This window comes from Condylura cristata, unplaced genomic scaffold (genome assembly GCF_000260355.1).
Source record: "Condylura cristata isolate star-nosed mole 26May11 unplaced genomic scaffold, ConCri1.0 scaffold00019, whole genome shotgun sequence".
Taxonomy (NCBI): Eukaryota; Metazoa; Chordata; class Mammalia; order Eulipotyphla; family Talpidae; genus Condylura; species Condylura cristata.
The window spans coordinates 15,757,483-15,779,249 of record NW_004567120.1 but is presented as its reverse complement, the minus strand read 5'-3'; the positions used below and the strand labels follow the sequence as shown (position 1 = coordinate 15,779,249).

General features: G+C 35.3%; 1 protein-coding gene across 1 annotated transcript in view; it reads right to left on the bottom strand.

Annotated features, from left to right (window-relative positions):
* The window catches only part of PIH1D3 (PIH1 domain containing 3), a 34,184-nt gene that overhangs the window by 9,678 nt on the left and 2,739 nt on the right, over positions 1-21,767 (bottom strand). Inside the window, exons 2-5 of the mRNA XM_004685681.2 lie at positions 17,498-17,665; positions 13,243-13,315; positions 11,018-11,123; positions 8,237-8,333 (exon numbers count right to left, since the gene is read on the bottom strand). Coding sequence (XP_004685738.2) covers positions 8,237-8,333; positions 11,018-11,123; positions 13,243-13,315; positions 17,498-17,665 — 444 coding nt within the window. The remainder of the gene's footprint in view (positions 1-8,236; positions 8,334-11,017; positions 11,124-13,242; positions 13,316-17,497; positions 17,666-21,767) is intronic.

Genomic DNA, 21,767 nt, shown 5'->3' with positions numbered 1-21,767 from the left:
AGGTGTGCTCCAGGAGGGCAGTGATATTTGTATTTTGGTCACATGACTTAAATGAATGGATCCTTTTAATCAATTGAAAACCATTATGAAATCTTCCTTATCCCCACCCCCATGCTTCATCCCCACCCCAACCCCTAAATCCTGCCTCCTCCTCCTCCTCAACAACCATCACCTCCCACTCCTCCCTTCACTGCTAAACTTCCCCAAGAAACAATCCAAGGTTCCTGGCTTCTCTTGTTTCCTGGCTGCTTCTATCCAGGTATAGATTCCTGCCAGGCATTGAAGTTGTTCCCCTCCAACAGTCACCAAAGACTTCTTAACTGACCATTGTAAAAGTGCCTTCTCTGTCTTAACCCAACTTTAATTCTTTATAGAAGTAGATGCTATTTATATTATGGTTTTCTCCTATCTCTAAATATTCTTTTTCAGTTCCTCTTTCTTTATCCAACTCTTAAATGTTGGTATTTTCTATGGTCAATCTGTGAATCTACTTGCATGGATTCAGAAAATTTTGCCAGATTCATTGCAAGCATTCGAGATAATGTGTTTTATATATTTTGATGAAATCTCCCCAAGATGCCATCATCAAAATATAAAATAATTTATTTTGATTACCAAGTGATTTATATGAGATCTATTTCACCCTTAATTCATCCTTGTCCTAACCCCATCTCAAACTCCACACCCGACTCTATCTCTATGTATCTCTCTCATTATGAGGGATTTTTTTATTTTCAATTCTACTAATTGTGATGTTATTTAAAATTGTGTATATATATACACATTTCATAGATCAGAAACATTAAGTCTATAGAGTTAAATTATCTTTTAAGGAGGTATTCATCCCACTACCATCATTATAAAGAATATTATATTAACTATAAATGTATGTATATTGCTGAAAGAACTATTAGTAATTTAATTAAAGGCTTACTGTGGTGCCTGGGGTGGGTAATAAAGAATTACATTATAGCTTAAAATCTTCTTCTATGCTACACAGTCTTATATATAAACAACCAAGAGATAACATAATCTAACATAACACAACAAAAAAGGAGTCCATATTCTAGAATTTAAAATGGAAAAGCAGGGGGTGGGAGTGGCTCTCTAATGATGCAAAGGCTTAGGTCTCTAGCTATCAGCAGCCACTGCAGCATGAGTTCGATCCCCAGCCAGTATGCTGACACACATGGCGCAGCAGACATCTGTGTGCCAATCTCACTCGCTGCTCTACTCAGCAGTGTATTTCAGTCAATCCACCTGTTCTGTTCCCCAGTCTTTTTCTCCCCACACCTCTGTCTGGCCTACACCTCAGTTCTTGTATGCATAAATAAATATTTTTAAAAATAAGATCACATTTTAAAACAAAAAAAAAAAATAGAAAAGGGAATCCCTTCCACTATCAGGTAGCCAAGTCTTTTTATTCACTGTAAGTAAACAAATATGATTAATTTAACCTTAAGAAAGACATTAATGTATTATAGAAGCAGACCATTTTAAGAAATAAATGAATTCTCAAAGTATGGTAAGACACTTAACTCAGAATGATTGATTCCTCTCTGAGATGAATACGCGTGGTAAACATGTCACTCCAGTTTCTGCCTGTCAGATGGTGACTGACTCCTAGCTCATTCCTGACTCTCACCCTTCCTCAGTTGAGATCTACAGATGCAGTAAGGCCTACACCCCAGTGAGGAATAGTGATGATATAAAAAAATCTAGATTTAATGGCTTGTTGTGTAGGTCATATCACAATGTACCCTTATCAATATAGATGCATTAAAGTAGGAGCTCTCAAATATCATGTATCCATTGCAGCTCAAAAAAAGTATATCAAGATAGCTGCAGGCTCATTTCTCCTTCTCCTAGACAAACATTGGTCTATATGGCAAAATGTCAATAGCCCTAGCCCCAATCATTTTTGCATTTTAGAAATAGTCTGCTGTGCAACAAGATGGAAATCTACTGACCTAATTCCCCACTGCCATCCCTCTCCCTGTCACAAATAGTCTTATAGGAGAAACTAGGGTATAGCCCTACATATCATCAGTATCTAGAGCTCCTTTCCCCCCTCCCTGAAGTAGAGGGATCAGGTGCAGCAATCGGTCTTCTTCTCAGGTGTAGGCAGATTGTCTTCTTTTCCCATTTTGTTTCTATGACAGCTTTTTGTTTCTACCTAATATTGTATGTGTAAAGCTATGTCACAATCCCAACGTCATCATTGATCCAATTCCCCTTGCTTTCAATACCCAGTCTGGAACTGCAGTGAGAATTTACAATGTCTCTGTATGAACACTCTGATGCCCTTACAGTCTGGTCAAATGGTGTCATCCCAAGGGCCCAAAGGCCACTTACTTTGCCCCCAGTAGTCCTACTTCTGCAATTTTCCTAGAATTCCTCTCCATAGCTCTCCCTCTCCAAACATACATATGGTTCCTAAAGTCAGTTCTATTTCATTCCAAGTCTGATGTAAAATAAGCCAGCACTCCACTCTAGTATATTCTAACTCCTTCAGAGAGCAAATACAAACTCTGAAAATCAACATCTCTAATTCATGTTTTTGAGTTCCACAAAGATTTGCATTTCCAGTAGCCAACTGAACACTTTTGGTGAGATTTCCAACAGGCAACTCAAACTTAATGTAACAGAAAACTTAGTATTTTTCCTAAATGTTGTTTTCTTTCTTTTGCATTCCATATCCAATCCCCACAACACAAACAAAACCAACCTTTTTTACAGTCATCCCAAAAGTAATATTGCAATTATAAAAAATAGGAAATCTGACAAAAAGAAATAAAAATATTTCTAAGTATACCATTCAGAAACAAATCACTTTACATTCCCATATCTTGATTAAATGCCATTACCATGTACATAGTCACCCAAATTAGGACTCTGACACCTGTTTCTCCCTAATATATACCATTTGACTACTTTCCAAATCCTGTCAGTACTACCTCCAAAATGTCTACTGAAACTATTCTTTTCTCTATTTCCATGGCCACTGTCTAGGCTTTTACTTCTCTATTTGAACTAATGTAAATATTTATCAATCAGTTTTCCAATCACCATTCTCCCATACTCACTCCTTTCCTACCACAATCTCCAAAAAGCTTCCATTGTAATCCGCCACTAGGGTTGTTCTGAAATACACACCTAATTATTTAACGCATTTACTTTAAAGTGACTAGTAACTTTAATGCCTTTAAAATAAAGTTCAAGTGTCATGGTGTCTTAGTTTGCTTGGGCTGCCATAGCAAAGTACTATAGGCTGGAAGTCTGAGTACACCGCACAAGCCAGTATGCTAAGTTTCTGGTGGAGTTCTCTTCCTGACTTGTAAACATCTGCCCTCTCTCTGTACATTTCAGATGGCGGAGTGAGCAAGCAGAGCAAACTCTGGTATCTCTTCTTATAAGGGCATTATTATCATCATAAAGGCCGTGCTCATGGGACCTCGTCTAAACCTAATTACCTCCCAAAGGCCCAGTCTCCAAATACTATCACTTTGAGGGGAAGGGTTTCTACATAATTTAGAATTTTGGGAAGGGACACAATTCTGTTCATAGCAAATGCTATGGCTTTCAAGGCCTTTCACAATTAGCTCAAATATGCCTATTTCATCTTTTATTGCTACATACCAGTGCATTGTGGAGCTCCAAGAATACCACCATTGGTTCTGAAAACACATATTATACATTCATACCACTATGCTTTCACTACTGCTGTTTACTCTGCTTAAACAGCTTTACCACCCCTGGCAAACTATTTTGTTTTTCAAATATACAGGTCAAATGTCACCTGTACTGTGAAATTTCTTTGAACATCCCGGTTTTTTTTTTTTTTTTGCATCCATATTCCTTTGCACAAACTCCATTATATACAAAATGCCTCAGTTCAATTATAGTTTTGCCAGATTCTAAATGTGTGACCTTAAGCAAGTTACTTTAACTTCTTTGTGCTTCAGTAACCTCATTTGAAAAATAAGGATAACGGCACTTATTTTACAAGGTCGGTTTGGGGGTTAATGAGTTACTATCTGCAAAGTTCTTGGAGAAATGCCTGGCATGTAGTAAGGTTATATACATTGCTTGCTATTATCATTATTTTATGTTAAGTGAAAACAATCAGGACAAAAAAACTTTTATTCGTAGCCTATAAAAGTAGGGAACTGGCTCCATTTATAGCATGCCAGCAACCTTGCACTATCCTCACAGGCCACGTAGGCAAGGCTGAACTGCTGTCTGCCCCCAAGTCTTGGCAGAACATCCTGTGATCCTCCCAGAACACAGAAAGATAGTCTTGTGAGGAGATGCGTCAAATCTGCTTCTTATCTGTTTTTCACCCTTATGAGAGGCTCCCTATCTGGTGGGAGGGTATCACCAGGCAGTTTCTCATCTTTCTCCTTGTTTCCAGTAAGGCACAGGAGTTTCCACCATCCTCTCCTTGGGTTCGGATGCAGGTTACAGAATAGCTTCGCTGCAGCTGGCTATTCAGCAACATAGTTTCCCAGCACTCACTCATCTGGCCCCTCTAATTTGATATTGTCTTGTGGACAAAGGGACACCAGGAGCTGGTCCATGCTGATCTCGCTTATGTCTGTAAGTAATGAACTATATCCATTTGGGCTCATAGTTTCCTTATAGGATGGATCTATGAAAGTTTGCACTGTGGTTATGGGTTGCTTGATCTGCTGATAATAAACTCCTTGAGAGGAGACAATTATCTATTTTGTTGTCTCTGTATATCAAGTATCTGGTCTATAAGAACTGCACAGTAAGTGTTTGTTAAATTAAAAAATCTGGCAAACAATGATAAATATGTATTCAAGGATCCATAGTCCAGGATATATATCAAATCCATTATAGTGGGAACCTTGTGGGAGGGATAGAGAGTATAGAGGATGAAAGGGAAAAGAAAATGTAGTAAAATAAAATAACACAGGACATTTTATTCAGGAGGCTTTAAGAGCATATAACTGTCACCTAGGGAGAAAAAACCTTCAAGCTGTCTCATTATTCTTCCATTAATTTATATGACTATTTCATACCTTGTAAGCTTGACCTTATTTTCTGAACTGTAATACAAGGATGAAAGGCTAGATCAGTACCTTTCAAACTGTGTTCCAAGGAACCTTAATTTTTCCCCGAGGAGATGTCTCATGGATGATAGTATACTTTTCACCAAGGTAGTGGTTCTTTCATGTGTTTTATATGTTCGACTATCTCATGGAATTTTGTTTGAAGAAACGAGCTGGCAGTACGAGCCCAAATAAAACAAAAGAGACCTACAGACCACTGGCCTAACTCTAGCTCTAAAATTAATGTTTAACATAACAACTATAGTTAATAAGACTCCACTGTATACTGGGACTTCCTAAGTGGGTAGATTTCAGGTGCTCTTACCACACACACTCACACACACACAAAAATGGTAACGATGTGAGGAAATGCTGGAGTATAGGAATCATTTCACACATACAGGTATATCAAATCATGTTGTATGCCTTAAAGATATATCGTTTTTATTTAAAAATATAATGTCTAGATAGAGGTTAAGGTAAGGAAGCTTGATAACTACAAACTCAGGACTAAAGCAACACAGAGTTAAGAACAGAATTTAGATAATGGAACTCTTTGTGTGGTGGGGATTAGAAGGAAAGAATGGAAGATTTGCCAAAGACATAAATATTCTTAACTCAGAATTTTATTTAGGACAGTGCTGTAGTAGGACTCATAAATCTTGATTTCTTATTTGGAATCTAAGGAGGGTAACTTTGGAACTTGTGATACTTGTGAACTTTTAAACCCCAAATCACTCCTTTTACCTAAACAGATTGTACTCCTGTTGATTTCCTCAGTTTAAGCAGAGGAATTTGTAAAGTGTCTGGGTTGGATTGTTACAAACAGGCCAAGTCCAGGACCTAAACAAAGTTTTACACCAATTCTAAAATGCAGCTTCTCCCTTTAATGGTTCTGATATTAGGGTGCATCATGCAATCAATGTATACATTTAATAGGCTATTTTCCTTTGTTTTTCAATAAATAACACACAATTTGATGATGTCTTAAATTTGAGGAAATGCCCTAAATATACTTGAATGATAAGCTTATAATTTATTTATTTATATTTTACATTATTGTTCATTTTAAAATAAGCTTATAAACTTGAGCAAGCAACACTTGAGGTTGGGTCAATAGAGTCTTTACTCAGTCTTACTAGAGGGGTGAAACAATGATGGTGGAGGTTATGATTAATATGCTTACAGGAGAAAATTCAAGTATTTTGTGTCTTTTGAGACCCAGACTCAGCTTATCAGTATGCCACTGTCCACAATTATTCTTTATTCTTGTTATATTCACTGCTTACTCAAATAGATCATGTTATTTCATGCCTGGATACCATTCTCTGTGTTTCTATCTCTGCTTAGAATGCTCTTCATGAAATGTCATCTACTATAGAAATTTCATCCTCCCAAACAGACTTGACCTCTTTCTGTCTCACATCCCCATGTACCTGGTACATGCCTCTAAATATGTATTTACCATACTGAACCGCTATGACTTGTTAGGTGTTCATGTAAATTCCTTGCAGGCAACTACCATTTACATCTGTTTCCCTAGTAATTAGGACAGTACCTGTTATGTAGTTGTATTTGCTGAGTATTTAAAGATTAAACATATGGGAGAGAAAGAAAAAAAGTAACATACAGGTGAAGTGCCGTAGCACCAACAAATGTTTGATTTGCTACTGAGAGAGTGTCTATGTCGTACCTAGAACTCCAAACTTGTGTTAGTTAAATTGCGAACTCTTAGTTTGTTGAATATTAAAATGAGTTCGCTTGTTAGTTTTATCTTTCTAATTGATTATAAATTCATAGAGGGAGGAATAAAGTCTTCTGTTTTAGAAGTTTTAGATATATTGAATACTCCTATTCTGAGATGTGATTTAACTTCCAAAATTTCCTCTTCAAGATACCTTTATTATTAAAACTAGTAGCATTTTGCAGTGGAAAGGCTCACAACAGATTTATTTATTTAGGGTCTAGAATTTCTTCAGAGTTTAGAGCAATCCTCAATACTAGGCATTAAAAACATAATTTTACAGCAATTTAAGAGAGAGGAATTTGAATATTACTGGTAAAACCCTAGGAGCTCATTACTTCAAGTTCACTTGAAACCTTAACTCATTAGAATTTGAAAAATCTCCAGAGGTTCTTAAAAGTCACTATTCCCATTATGTTACTTGATTCAACTGAATGTTTCGAATTTGGCTAATAAGAGAAAGCATGCAAAAGAGAAATTCCATTTATCATTCACTTAGGGAAAAATATCAACCACCTTCTATGGGCACCTCAAAACACTATATTATAGAGTTTTGTAAAAGAGGGAGGGGGAAAGATAGATACATAACCCTGATCTGAAAAATTAAATTCCCAGCACTAGAACTACCTGCATATGTTACCAGAGTTGCATTCCATTCTAAGTTAGGTCTAGATTTTTTTTTTTTTTAAACAAGATCATTGTGAGGCTCAAACAAACAAAAGTAAGGAAGTATCATCGATATTAACGTTGCTATTATAAAGAAATGACTTAGCAAAAAGAATGTTCTCCAATATGCTGTAGCATTTTAAACACATTTTTATAGTTTGAAGTCAGAATTTCAGGTACAAAAATTAAGAAAAGGTCCCATTTTATATCCCTCAATAGAAGCCGAGTTATTTAAAGAAACGTAATCATAAGAGATAAGATAGATTCAAGGAAGAAACTATTTCATTCTGATGGGCTGTTAACTCATCTGAACTTCGGGACCAATCAGATGGCATATATGGGACAGAATTGGATGAAAAAGAATTCAGTCCAACCACACTGGGCAGTTTTAATAGGACAAATATATTGCATCATGTGATTCTATTACATTTATTAGTAAGTCTATTTTAAAAGATTTTTATTTTGCATTGAGATAACATTGGTTTATAATAACATATTATTCAGAGGTTTAAGATCACACCCTTCAGATACGTTACCCTACCAACTCAGGACAAAAGCACATTTACTAGTAAATCTTATCCACATGTATAAACTTTTGTGTATACTTTCCAATTTTAAACTATCTATCCAAATATTCCTAGCACCCAAAACGCAGAACCCATTATTTTACAGTCTTCCCTATGGTGTTGTGTATACAATAATTTTGTTATGATGCTCATACAGAAATGGAGGAGCGGGAGAAACTTACCACTAGATCTTCACAACATGCTGTGGATGAGTCCTTCCTTGTTAGTCCTAGGAATATATCTTCAGTTCTCACATGTTGTTTGAATATAATCTCATATCTGAAAAAAAAATGTCATTGATAGATTCAAATGAAAGAACAATTGCCAACCACAGAGCAAAAAGACTAGAACTCACAAAGAGGTGCTACTGATACTACAAAAAGTAAATGGTCTAAATAAAGTGCTTGCAGTTTTTCAGGCACGTAACAGAATGTAAAGAAGTAGTAGTCTAGAAATTCAGACAAAAATACCTAACTTTATAAAGCAGGATTTATATTATATATGCTCCTTTCCTGAAGTAAAACTGTTTTAGAGCTGTACAAATAAAATAGATGGCAGGAACTTCTAGTAAGATTGTAATAAGTTGCAATAGAAAGTGAAAAGGAAGATCCTCTCCTGAAAAACACGGGGCCAATGACCCAGGGTTTGATGGCTAGAAACACTCTTCTGTTAAGTTTAAGTCACAGAGTTAGAAAATTCAGGTTTAGAACTGTTTCTGTAATTTCACTGTGTGACCTTGGTCAAATCACACTCACGGAATCTTGGCTTCTACGTTTGTACAATTATGGGGGGGATGAATTTGAACTGAATGATCACTATGCTTCCATTTTTTTAGTTCTAAGACTTACAATAGAAACACTGGTATTGTAGTTAGCACAGCTACATGATTGTGTTTAGAATCTAGTCCTATAGAATTCTTAGCTCACTGAAAGATTTTTCTAGTACTTCACTTCATACACAGCAATTCACAAATCTTTCTGTGCCTCCAAATCTGGGGCCTTAGGGCTGAACTGCCTTATAGATACACCCAGTTATATAACACACCCTATCTCTTTAGGTGGAATGAAATAAACAAGTACAGACAATATTCTCTATTTAACTCTACCCTAGCAAAGAAATGGTAAATCTTTAGATAGAAAGACTAGAGTACTCCATCGACCATTTGCAAACAGTGCCCAAGAAAGAAAACAGACATTTAAAGGGGACTAACAATAACTAACTATCTGATATGGGGCATTTTTTTTCTTCCAGGTATTTAAAAGGTAAAACCAGTTTAAAATACAGCAGAAAGACTGCCCATCCATATGCTTGCGACTCCCAAATTGATTTGCTCTGGTTTCACTGCCATCCTCTTCTCCAGATGCAATTTTCCAAGTGCCTGGGATATGCCAAAGGCATACTCCACATTCCCCAAACCAGATTCACCATTTCCCTTCCACCTCTCTTCCACATACCCAGTCATCCAAGCTCATAAACTCAGCATCATCTTTGACGTTTCCCTCTCATCCATTATATCTAATCAAATGCTAAATCTTCCTTCAAAATCTCTCAAATAAAGACCCTCATACTTTCCCTCAAGGTCAATGACTTGGCTTAGGCCCTTATTACTTTTTATTTGGCCACTTGTGATTCTGCTTTTGTGACTGCCTGTTCACAATCTTTACCCATTTTCCTCTTTACCCACTGGAACATTTTGAAGTGTATTGGCCTAAGATAGAAAATAAAGATTAAAAAAAAATCTTATCAAGCAATTTTCTCCATATCCTGACTAGAGCTATTACTCATTTAAAGCTTTCAGGGAGGTCTTTGTACAGAACATCAAAAACATCAGGATGAAAAGTGAAATTTTACTCAGATTTGGAGCTTGCCACGTGTGCATGTTTGGCATTCATTAGGCAAGATTTCAAATGACTCACAGAGTTGTGACCTTTCATATGGATATGTGGCTACTACATACACGCAGCCTGAGATTTACTCTCTTCATTCTTAAGATGTCCCCAAAATTGTTTTTCAAATCCCCTTTAACTTTTTTTAATGAGGTTTATGAGTTTTTGGCATTGTTTATTTTAAAGCTGGATACTTTTTTCAGGTAATTATCTGTAGTCTCCCACTGCTTCTATATTCAGAACTGACGTAGGAGATAGAAACATAAGCTTTTTTAAAATAATAAAAAATTGGACACAGTTTTATAGTCAGAAAAGTTGTCAGATCACTTGCCATAGAAGGGTTTAAGGATTTATAAAATATAATTTAGTAATATGGCCTTTGTTTTTCAAGCTATTCAATCAAGATTTTATTTCTAAATACAAATTATTCAAAGTTCAGTGTATTTAAACCTTAATTTCAATTATATTTGCAAGCATACTGTAAATACCTTAAAAGTATGAATGATTTATCAGAAAGGCTTTTTATGATGACAATTCTAAATTTCATATTTACAGTTCTTGTTGAAAAGGTTACAATGTGAAGCTTCATCCCTGCTTGCAAAATGTACTAAACATAATCCTAAAAGGATTAATAAATTAGCTCCCAAGTAAAGCCTGATAATTGGAAGGAGAAAATCTTTGTGGACTATTAAGTTATTAAAAGCAGAAACATGATATAATACATAAACATGATATAATAATTTACTTTTTATGAATGCTTATAGTTGAATGGGCTGTTTTTTATCCATTGTTAGTTTCACATTATACAACTGACATTAAATATAAATTTATAATGGAAATGACTGTATTTTTCACTTTTTGTAAGATGATAACTGAAGGGAAGATGTTTTGCTTTATTATTTCTTTTAGCTCTAGAATGAAAAAAAATCATCAATTACCTATGCCTTCTGTGTGTCACTGTATTTTTATCTTTTGTGAGATAGAAGTTACTTTATGAATCTTGTCAAAAAGAGAATGGTATCAGAAGAGACATCTAACTTAAACCCCTAAACACATTCCTGGCTTCATTTGACTTACTCTGGTATTTCTCTAGCATCCCACATGTCATCATGCTCTGCTCCTTCTGGAACCTCATTGGCATTCCAGATGTTCTCTCTATTTTCATCACTTGTTTGCGGGATGACTGTGAAGAAAGGGAAGATAAAGCTGAAGCTGGTGCCTGTTTTCTCCCTCAAAATTGCTCCTGCTCTTTTATTCTCCTCAATTTGGGCATTGCTGAAGTAGAATATTTTCTATTTGTAATCACTACTATTTTTGGTCTAATAAAGCTAACAACTGATTTAAATTTTTTAATCACTATACAACCAAAACAATATAGAATTATATTAATTATATTAATAATATTAATAATTTGTATCAATATTATAATTAATATAATTTGAATTATATCAATTATATTATAATCATATTGATTATACTATAATTATATTAATGATATTATAATTAATAATAATATAATTTGAATAATATTAATAATTTGTAGAAAATTTGGAAAAGAGAAGCAAAAAAAAAGAAAGAAAAGAAATAATCTATAATCCAATTGCTTGGACATAATGTTAGCATTCTGATGTACATCTTTTCTTTATATACATATATATATATATATATACACACACACACACATCTATGTTTCTGTGTGTGCATGTATGGTGACATAATGTATACATATTTGATGTTAAATCATCTATTATATAGACAATTATACTATACTAATATATATGTGCAGAACAACTATATATTTCCCAAAAACGTGTAAGATCATATGTGAAATATTTTTATAAAAAAGAGTAAATTAAGCAATCAATCTGATTCAGATAGAAGTGTCTTATCTTACATTGTGTTTTATTGTATAAAAGCACTTTGAGATTTTTTCATACATGAGATAATTTCATACATGAGATAATTCTTTAAAAATACTATTGATTACAGAAACTGAAAGCTGATACTATGATCATGTTCTTAATCCAATAATTTCCAGTGTAGACATGAGCTTTAAAGAAAATCTCTATCACTTATCCTTTATTTAGAACCCAAGTCTGTGCTCAGGTTTTTCCATGGCATCCTTAAAAGTAACCAGACATTCAAAAACCCAGTTTATATTTGTTCCAGCTATTAGGGAAGTAAAAAGAGACCCACTTTTTTAAAGTCCATTTAAGCATCCCCAGAAATGCACTTAATTGTCAGATTTTCAATTCTACCAATTCTTTTGAAATTATCGGCTTCTATCCAGCATGTGTTTGGAAATCCTAAGTACACATTTGTATATAACATTTTACATATGACTCACTATTCTCAGAATTAAGAGATTATTAGGCCAACATTATTAGAAATATAGTCAGCACAGAAATATATCCAAATTTGAAACAGACTTCCATGGAGGGAATATCTTTTGAACAAGGCAAATAGACTCATGTGTATATAGAGCAATTATAACTGAGATTATAAAATCACCCCCTTGGATCTCATTTTAGTCACTATTTTAAACATTTTTCCAGATAAAATCTTTTACAGTTAGCTAAATTGATGAAGGAACTTACTTCATTTCCTTTCCCTGCCTACTCTTTGGTAACTGTGATCGTAACTAACAGAATTAGAGCCTTTTATATTTTTATATTTTTAAAGATGTGTAAAATGTCCAACTTTGTGAAAATGTATAGGCCAAAATGCTGGGAAAACATCCAAAATTATTTATCCTAGTTTATTGGACCCATGACTTGATAAGTCACCCCATAAGAATTTCAACTAAGATTAACTTGTGTAATTATTTGTTTTATTAGTTTAATGGGGGCAAGGGCCCTTTCTATTTTGATCTCCCTCATAGTCTCAGAGACGATTATATTGCCTAGTACATAATAGGCTCTCATTAAATATTTATTGAATAAATTCTATGAAATTGCCAGAATGGAGCAGGGCAGAAGGTAAAAGAGCTAAGCATCCTGGTAACTAGACCCTAAATAATAAAAAGTTATCTAACCACATATAACTTTCTTGGTCTTCTATCTCAGGAAACATACCCCCAAATGTGAGGAATTCAAGGCAAATTAATTTCTATTACTAGAAAGACAACTTACCTACAACAGTAAAGTAAAAACAACATCTTTGTATGTAAATGATTGTCCATCATTACCACAATTAAGATCAGCTTAAACAAGTGCTAGTCTTAGTTCTACTCTGCCTAGGGCTTTGTTTCCAAAGAAAACCTATTGATTGTATTTATCTCTATATTTTATTAAATAACTTACCTTTGAGCACTTCAGTTTTTGGTGGCCCAATATTCCCAGGACCCATTGCTCCAATGGCAGATGAAGAATTTGGCTGGATGACAAGAAAAATAGCTCAACATTCTGTAATAACTATTTGTATGACTTATATGGTCAATTTTATTTTCAGTTTGATAAGCTTCCCACCTAAAAACTCACAGGACTTTCTAGTTTACTTGCTCATCAGGTTATACAATAGAACAGACACAAAATATTATTTTCCTTGTACTTATAAAATACTATTTTGTTTAATAGACATGATGGCAGAATTAATCTCTGATCAGAGTAAATCCCCAATTCCAGCCCAGTGAATCATGTGTCATTGGGGGAAGGAGCCATATTCATCTCCTTGAAGGTTAAAACCAAGTGTTAGCCTAAGATTATCGACATCTTTGCATTTTGGCAATGTCTAGTGATAGATGGGAGAAGAAGTATGGGGAAGTTTTAGAGAAATAAAAAGAAAGCACTACATGGTGAGTATGTATTTAGGCATCAAATGATTCATTCAAAAGTCTTGATAACAGCTTTTACTTCTTTCCATTGCATATAAAATGTCTCTATCCTACCACCTCATGGCACTGATCTAATGGATTTAATCAACAATCCAAAATTAATGGTGTCAAAAACATGCTGATGTATTCAGCATACATGCATATATGAGTTTATTGTACCATCTCCCGCACAGTCAAAATTACTTATAACCCAGAGAGGACTGCCACTGTCTCACCTGTACAAGAATAGTCTTTTTTCAACTAGGTATAACACATATTACATGTAGTTCAGTATAGTGGCAAGCACTCTCAGGGGTTCTTTAATATCTCAAGAAATATCCCAATTTTTACCAATAGTTCTTGTTTGTATCAGACTCTACAGCTCCAACTCACTCTACTGTTTGAAATTTTAAAAAAATTCTTATCTCCTTGAATCTCGGCAAACTCGGCTGCCACCTCTTCCTTTCTCAGCTCCCTGACCTTGTACAAACGTTATGGTGTCCTGTTTGGGCAAGAAGAATAATGTCTGTCCTTGAAAGCTGGTGGAAAAGACCACCTGTATCTTTATGATGCGAAACTTTTCTTAACTGTTTCTAAGACAATGACGATTCCTTACCAAAGGGTTTTCAAAACTGCTATGTCTGAGTGTTGCAGCATTTTTTAATCAGTAAGGTCCTTATAAACATGTGTGCTTTTCTTAAATTATTAATCAGCAGACTACTAATAGTTAATCAGGGTAAAGCAATTCTCAGAACCCATGAGCCTCCTGTTTTGTCAGATACCTCTTTCCATGGAAAATTTAAACCTGTAGAAATAAAACCTTGAAAATTCCTGACCAAAAAGGTATATTCTCCAGGCACAATAACTACTTGATCAGTATATCAGAACAGAGGGAAGTTTCAGTTTATTAACTTAATGAAAACAAATGATTGAAAATAAAAATTTCAAGTGAAAAGATGGATCGGAACAATAAAAACACTAAAAACCATCTGGTAATTGTTTTCTATACCAATGTCATTTGAGCCTGTACCATGAATCCACATTCAATTACCTAAACAATTTATCATTGTAATTAATGCCACTTTGCAATATGTAAAAGAGTTAGAACATCCTGTTGCATTGTCTGCGATGAGTGGTAAACTTTATTTCTCACTGCTCTTAACATCCCTTTAAGAATTTAAAAAACAAGGCCCTCCCTGGTGGCACAGCGGGTTAAAGCACAGCAGTAGGAAACTAAAACGACCTCTGCATGAGTTTGGCTATCAGCCTGTTCTGCTCCCCACCTCTGTCTCTGGTGAATCCTCTCATCACGCCTGTACCGTAGTCTGTATGCACAAATAAATAAATCTTTTTTAAAAAAGAATTTAAAAAACACAGGCACACTCTCTTCCTAATCTTGCAGGTTTTTTTTTTTTTAAAGATTTATTTATTGGGCCCTCCCTGGTGGCGCAGCGGGTTAAAGCACTGCACTGAGAAGCTTAAGCCACTTCCGCATGAGTTTGATCCCAGGCTACCCGGGAGGTGACCACATGGCGCAGCAGACCTCTCCTGACCCGCCCGCTGCTCCCCTCAGCAGTGTACTTAGTCAATTTTCCTGTTCTGCTCCCCGCTCTGTCTCTGGTGAATCTTATCACCCTCCGTACCTTTGGCCTGTACCCCAGTTCTGTATGACCCCTTTATTTATTTATTCATACAGAACTGGGGTACAGGCCAGAGGTGCAGGGGTGGTGAGAGGTTTCACCAGAGTCAGTGGGGTGCAGATCAGGCAGTTGGATGAAGCACACTGCTGAGGGGAGCAGCGGGCAGGCCAGGAAAGGTCTGCCGTGCCATGTGGGTCACCTCCGAGGCGATAGAACTCACACTGAAGCGGCTGCAGCCAGCTTGCAGTGTTGTGTCCTAACCGGTTGCGCCACCAGGGAGGGCCCTAATCTTGCAGATTCTTAACAATTCACACTGGGGACTGCATAAGTGAACCAATGTGTATGCAACCGTTTTCAATATTGTTTTTAAAAAGTATATGTTCAAAAACACATCATTCTTTGTAATCATTCCATAGTTGCTAAGATTAATACATGCTAAAAATGAGCTTTTTCTCTCCTGGAAAATTTAATAGTTCATTAGTAACATTAATTATTCTCCCACTGTTCTGATACTCCAATTCTATATCCTTTAATGATATCTGTACTGTGGTGTCTGAATGACCAATTATCTCAAAATTGCTTATAACCACCCAGATATACAGACTCATACATTATTATAGCAATTTTCCTCTATAAATTGTACAATTTGGTAAAATGATCCTAGGCTCTCTGTTCTCAGAAGTACTCATTTTTATCCTAGAAACACCTTTAGATGCAAATAAATATCTCCATTGACAAACATCAAAAGGAAAAGGGTTTGTAACCGGGTAAATTCTTATCTTTGACTCTGCTCCAGTTACAGCTTCCGCTTCTCTTTTTCAAGATCACTAGTTCTCAAATACCGTACTTTTCCCAGGATGTCACCTCCTGAAAATTATCATTCTAATTCAGCTAAAGGTAGCAAAAATGAACTTTCCTTCCCAAATTCACTGACACAACACTTCTGACATTTTTCTGGTGTGGTATTTGTTGTATTTAGTATTTAATGTTCCTATTAATGTACTTATTTTTTTTTCTTTATTTGCTTGGCCTCTACTAGTAATTTTACCTCATTCAAATTTGTTAGCTCTTGATCCTGGCTCAAAGCTGACTCAATTTCCCTTCCTACAAATTTTATTTCCATTGTATGATTTGATTCTGTCCTGTTCCATTGAAACTCTTCCAGGAGGTGGGAGTAAGGGCAGGTGGAAACTCAATGCAATGTCCATCTGAGTTTGCTCCTGACTGAAGTTATACTAGTCAAAATGGGAGGATCGACTGACAGGTATGTTGGTGGTAAATAACAAAAAAATATTGTAATAACAAAAAATATTAAAATCAAAGCTATATATTTTGCTATATCATAACTCTTTCCCACATTTAGTTTGCTTCCACATAGGCAGTTTGATAGCCAGGATTCACTTATATCTAAGGTGTAGGAGAATGAAGAACAGGGGGTTACGTCAAAGGATTTTGATTATTCTGGGATTACTGGCAGTGACATTGAGTGGATGGGGAACTCTCCCATCCAAAATGAAAGCCATCTTGCTGTTGCAAGCCTCCCTGAATTACTGATCCTGACCCCAAATGCTAGTCAACTAATTAGATTCCACCATGTTCTATCTGAGCATGTACCCAGAAGCAATTTTAGTAGGTTGAAGCTAATTTGTCCCATTATTTGGCTCAAAATATTTTCTGTTCTGCTTTCATATGTCGACAAATAAAAACAATTAAGGGAACTGAATTTTGGGGGTCTAATTAATACTGTCTAATTGGAGTAATTTGTTTTATAGCTATGCTTAAAAATCCTAGATACCGCTCTTTGAAATGGTTGTCAAGCATTCTTTAGTCATAAATATAAATGACAAACATTTTGAAATGTGGCTATTGCTACCATAGTTACAGAACTATTTTCCTATTCACTGCTCAGGTAGTTTAGAAAAAATATAATTATGTTTGCTAGAAATGTACTAGAGGTTATGCTCTCATGCATAATCAGTCCTGCAACCTCCTGTGAGTGTATCAGATGACACAACCCTGCTCCCACCACAAGGTTGGAACAAGTTGTTCAAGTACAGTTTCACAACTTATGTGAACAGAACAATTCATTTGTAAGGATATGACCACCTGTCCGAACTCAAAATCCTCTTCTTCAGGATAAAGCAGCTTAGAAAGGGCTTGTAGTGCAGCAACTGAAGAAACAGTTTCAATTTCCATGTTTTCAGGTTCAGTATTTTCAGTTTCCATATTTTCAGTTTCTGTATTTTCCGAGTCCATGCTTTCAGCATCCATATTCTGAGGAAGAAGATCAGAAAGATGAATTTTAGTTTTCCATTTTAAGACATGACTTTTTCTCCTGTTGTCTCCCTTCTTTTCTTAGATCACTCTGTTACAGGTTCCCCCTGCCATCTGACAAGAGTATTCCATGAAATTTTTTTAGGTCAAAATGATGTAAAGTGAAGAAGCAATCCCCATTAATTTACATTGAATTTGTTGTTGAGAATTGTCAAAGATCATACCAAACAGCACATAAAATCTAAAGTTATACTAACATATAGTAAAAGTAGAAGTTATTATAGCCGCACAAGCTGTATAAAGTAGTTGAGGAATTCCAGGGAGGAATTTGGCAGTACCACTCTCACTGCTTGGGAGTGTGGGCTGCCTTCATAATGCTAGTTGCAAAACCAACCCAGAACTCGATGTTTGCTTTCCACTTTTTGTGATAAAAGAAAAAAACCCTCTTGATTTCTTTTGGTTAGTGAAAGCAGGTATCGACGCATTTCATAAAAGTGAAGTAGTGTTAGCATAAACCCTTGGAAGGGTAGCTGTGTCTCTTACTCCTCCTTGAGAATCATTGTAAATGTCTTCAATGTATGTATTTTCTGACTCAGAGATCTGGGAGCAGCAAGTCAATTCAACATTCAATTTGCTTTATTAAAATTTCATTCTCAATCTAACAAGCATTTATTTTATACTTACTAAAGTAGTTCTCAAGTTTTAGTGTACCTAAGAACCACTTGGGAGGTTAAGTTTAAATAGCAGATTCTTACAATACAAAAAGTATTGTCTCCTTCACACTTACTTCATCTACCTCAAAATTGTGGCTGAAGGGGAGGGGTTGGGGTGGGGGCAGAAGGGCCCAATGGAGCATAGTGGAGAATTACTGGGGTTTTGGTGATTAGCATGGTGTGAAAATATACATTCATTGAGGTATAAACTATAACCACTAAAGCAAATGCAGTATTGCAAACCAACATTACTTCAATGAAAATGTATACTGTGTGGAGTAATTTTATACTTCTGATATTTGTGAAACATTACCTTATTAAATTAATTGGCAGGAAATTTTTCTGTAATGCCTTTATTAAATGATCCTCTAAAATTTTTGCATTGTGCCTAGGGCAGCACTACAGAGAGACTCTCACATGTGCACTGGAGCCGTCACCTGTCAAAATCAATCTGCATGCAGATGGTATTATACAAACCTTCTGCTTTATTATTATGTTTTACTGTTGCTTCGACTTTCTTTGTTAAATAGGAAACTGTTTTTAATGCCTGTCAGAGATGCGAAGGGTATGGAAAAAATGTTAAACTGCCCTGTACATCTAACATAGAGGCAGTATGTCACAGTGGTTAAAAACAAGACTTGTGGAGTTAGACTGCCTTGATTTGTCTGTCATTTTCTTCCTAGCCCTGTGACTTTGAGCAAAATCGTTTGAACTCTCTTATGGATTTCTCCCCATATCCAAAGTAGTGTATTCCTAGGAAACCTTTTATAAACCAAAATGATGTGAAGTAAAAATGAATCACTATTAAACGATATGGAAAATAGATATGGTTATCCTCGGGTCCAAAAATAACCTACCAAATAACACATAAAAAACTAAAATCACACTATTGTAAAGGAAGAGTGATAAGATAAATGCACAACCTGTATAACATAGTTCCAAGGGAAGGAGGTTGATCCTGCCTCTAGAACAATTGCTGTAAACCAACCTGGACACTATGCTTGCTTTTCACTTTTTGTTGTTAAAGTGGAAATCCTCTTCTGATTTCTTTTGCTTAGCAAAAACAGATAAGTCTTTCTAAAATCAATTGTCACAGATGAAGTCTAAAAAAGCAGAGGATACTTGTACCTCATTTTCCTTATCTGTAAAATGGGGACAAGAATGGAGCTAACTCATAGGATTATTACAATGATTCAGTACCTTCATACACATAAAAGAACTTGGAACACTGTCTAGCACATAGTAAGTAGTCAACATATATTATTTATTATTGGCTCTTTAAAAGTTTAATTTTGCTGGGCATGAATATTGCTTCTAATAATGATGTGGAATAAGTTAATGATAAAACTCATTATACTGAAAACTCATTAAATTGAAAAAGGTGAAATAAGAGGTGATAAAACAATCTTCTTTCACAGTATGGTGTGGTAGTCTGCTATGGAAATGAATAATTGACACAATTAATTAAACAAAGAAGCTACTGTTTATATTTCAAAAGTCCTAGTTGATTACATGTTCATTAAATATTTACTTAACATTAAAAACAAATATTTTTGAAATACTTTTTACCTTCGGTTATGAAAAAGAAAAATGCATCCAGATATCAGATGCAATGATATAACCATCATTTTGAGTTGAAAGCATATAAATGAGACTTAAAACAATACATAGCAGAAGTTGTTTGATTATTCCAGCATTATCTACCTTACAGAACTGTTGTTATGGTCATATTGTGCAATGAAAGTAAAAGAGTTTGCTAAAATATGAAAAGTTATATATAAAAATATCATTATTATCTGACATATAGTGCCAGTACCCACAGACACTTGATTATAAGGCTTGTGTGAGTTCAATGGTAGGCTGATGAGAGGGAAATATCCAGAGCCAGTAAAGCTAACCTAGAAGAAGGCTATTTAGATGTCCCAAATACAGAGGCTCAGGTAGCAATCAAAATTGCTATTCATGCAGTAACATCTACTTGGCAGGGATATGGCAGTGGGAATTTCAGGGCACAAGCAAATGTCTCAGGTTAATACTCTTTTTTTTGCAGGGAGGCCAGTTTAGGATTCTAACCCATAAGTATCCGGGTATGGGAACTACAGTCCAGTTCCTGAGGATTGTAAGGGAGCTGGCAGTTCGGTGAAAGTTCAGAGTAGGTAAAGCTACAAAAGAGAACCAGGAAATACATCAAAGGCTTTTTCATGTCATCTGGGTAGCCACGATGGAAGTTATGAAGAAAGGCTGTGGATCAGTGGGTGCACTGGATTCTGTTTTGGGGGAGAGCAGATTAACTCTAAATCCTCACCAGGTGGGAAGGAGCTCTGGCCTGGTTCTCCTCTGGTGAGAGGCAGGGCAGTGTGGGCAGTGGGCTGCCATGCCAGTAGGCTGAATAAATGTCTTCAATAACTACAGCTAGCACACAGTCAGCAGTTGATGAATACTGAATGGAGCATGATTAAATTCCTATGAATGTTGCATTTCACAGTCATCACCTTAGAAGGTTATATACTGAATTATACTATGAATGCTCAAAATATTTTGGAATTGCCTTCATATGCACCACCAAGAAAATAGGTATCATTATGGTATTACACCATTTGCTTACACATCAGATTTGTCTCCAAGCAGTTTGTAGATATAGCTAGATATTACATCTGCTTTCAGAATGTGAAGATTTGCTTTAAAGATATTCAAAAGAATGTGCCATAGGCTTCAAGGCAATTCTAAAATAGTTTCAAAGGGAATTTGAGCAATACTACCAGCATTAGATAGCCTCCCAAAGTAGCTACTTTGAAGGAGATGCCACTCCTTGAGATGTTTATGCTTGAGAATATTTGATAAACAAATAATTCACAATAACTTATAGTGACACAATACTTGATGCATATCAGGAGCTAGACTTCTTAAATTCCAAATTATGCTGGCATAAAATGGCACAGGTTTACACTTAGTTAAATTGGAGTAGAAGTATCATAATAAAATTGGCCCATAAGCAGAGATAATTTTTACCATATCAACAGTAATAATCAAATATAAACACAAAATTAAAAAATCATGACAACTGCTCATATTGCATTTTGGGAAACAAAGAAATTAAATATTTTATGATCACTACATAGTTGAAAATATCAAAAGTATAACAATGACACGAATTTTAGGGGAAATATTCTAAATTCAATGGAAATAAAGATTTTACTAGCTCTTTCAGAAGTCTAACAAATTAGGAATAGTTAAACTTTATTAAAATCTATTAAAGTTCATGTGACACAAACATATCCTATTATAAAAAAACTAAAGCAAGATATACCTGATTACGATCTATGCAGTGCTATGTATTTGTAACACTTTCATTTCTAAATTTGATATACATAAATTTCATTTTGAGTTTA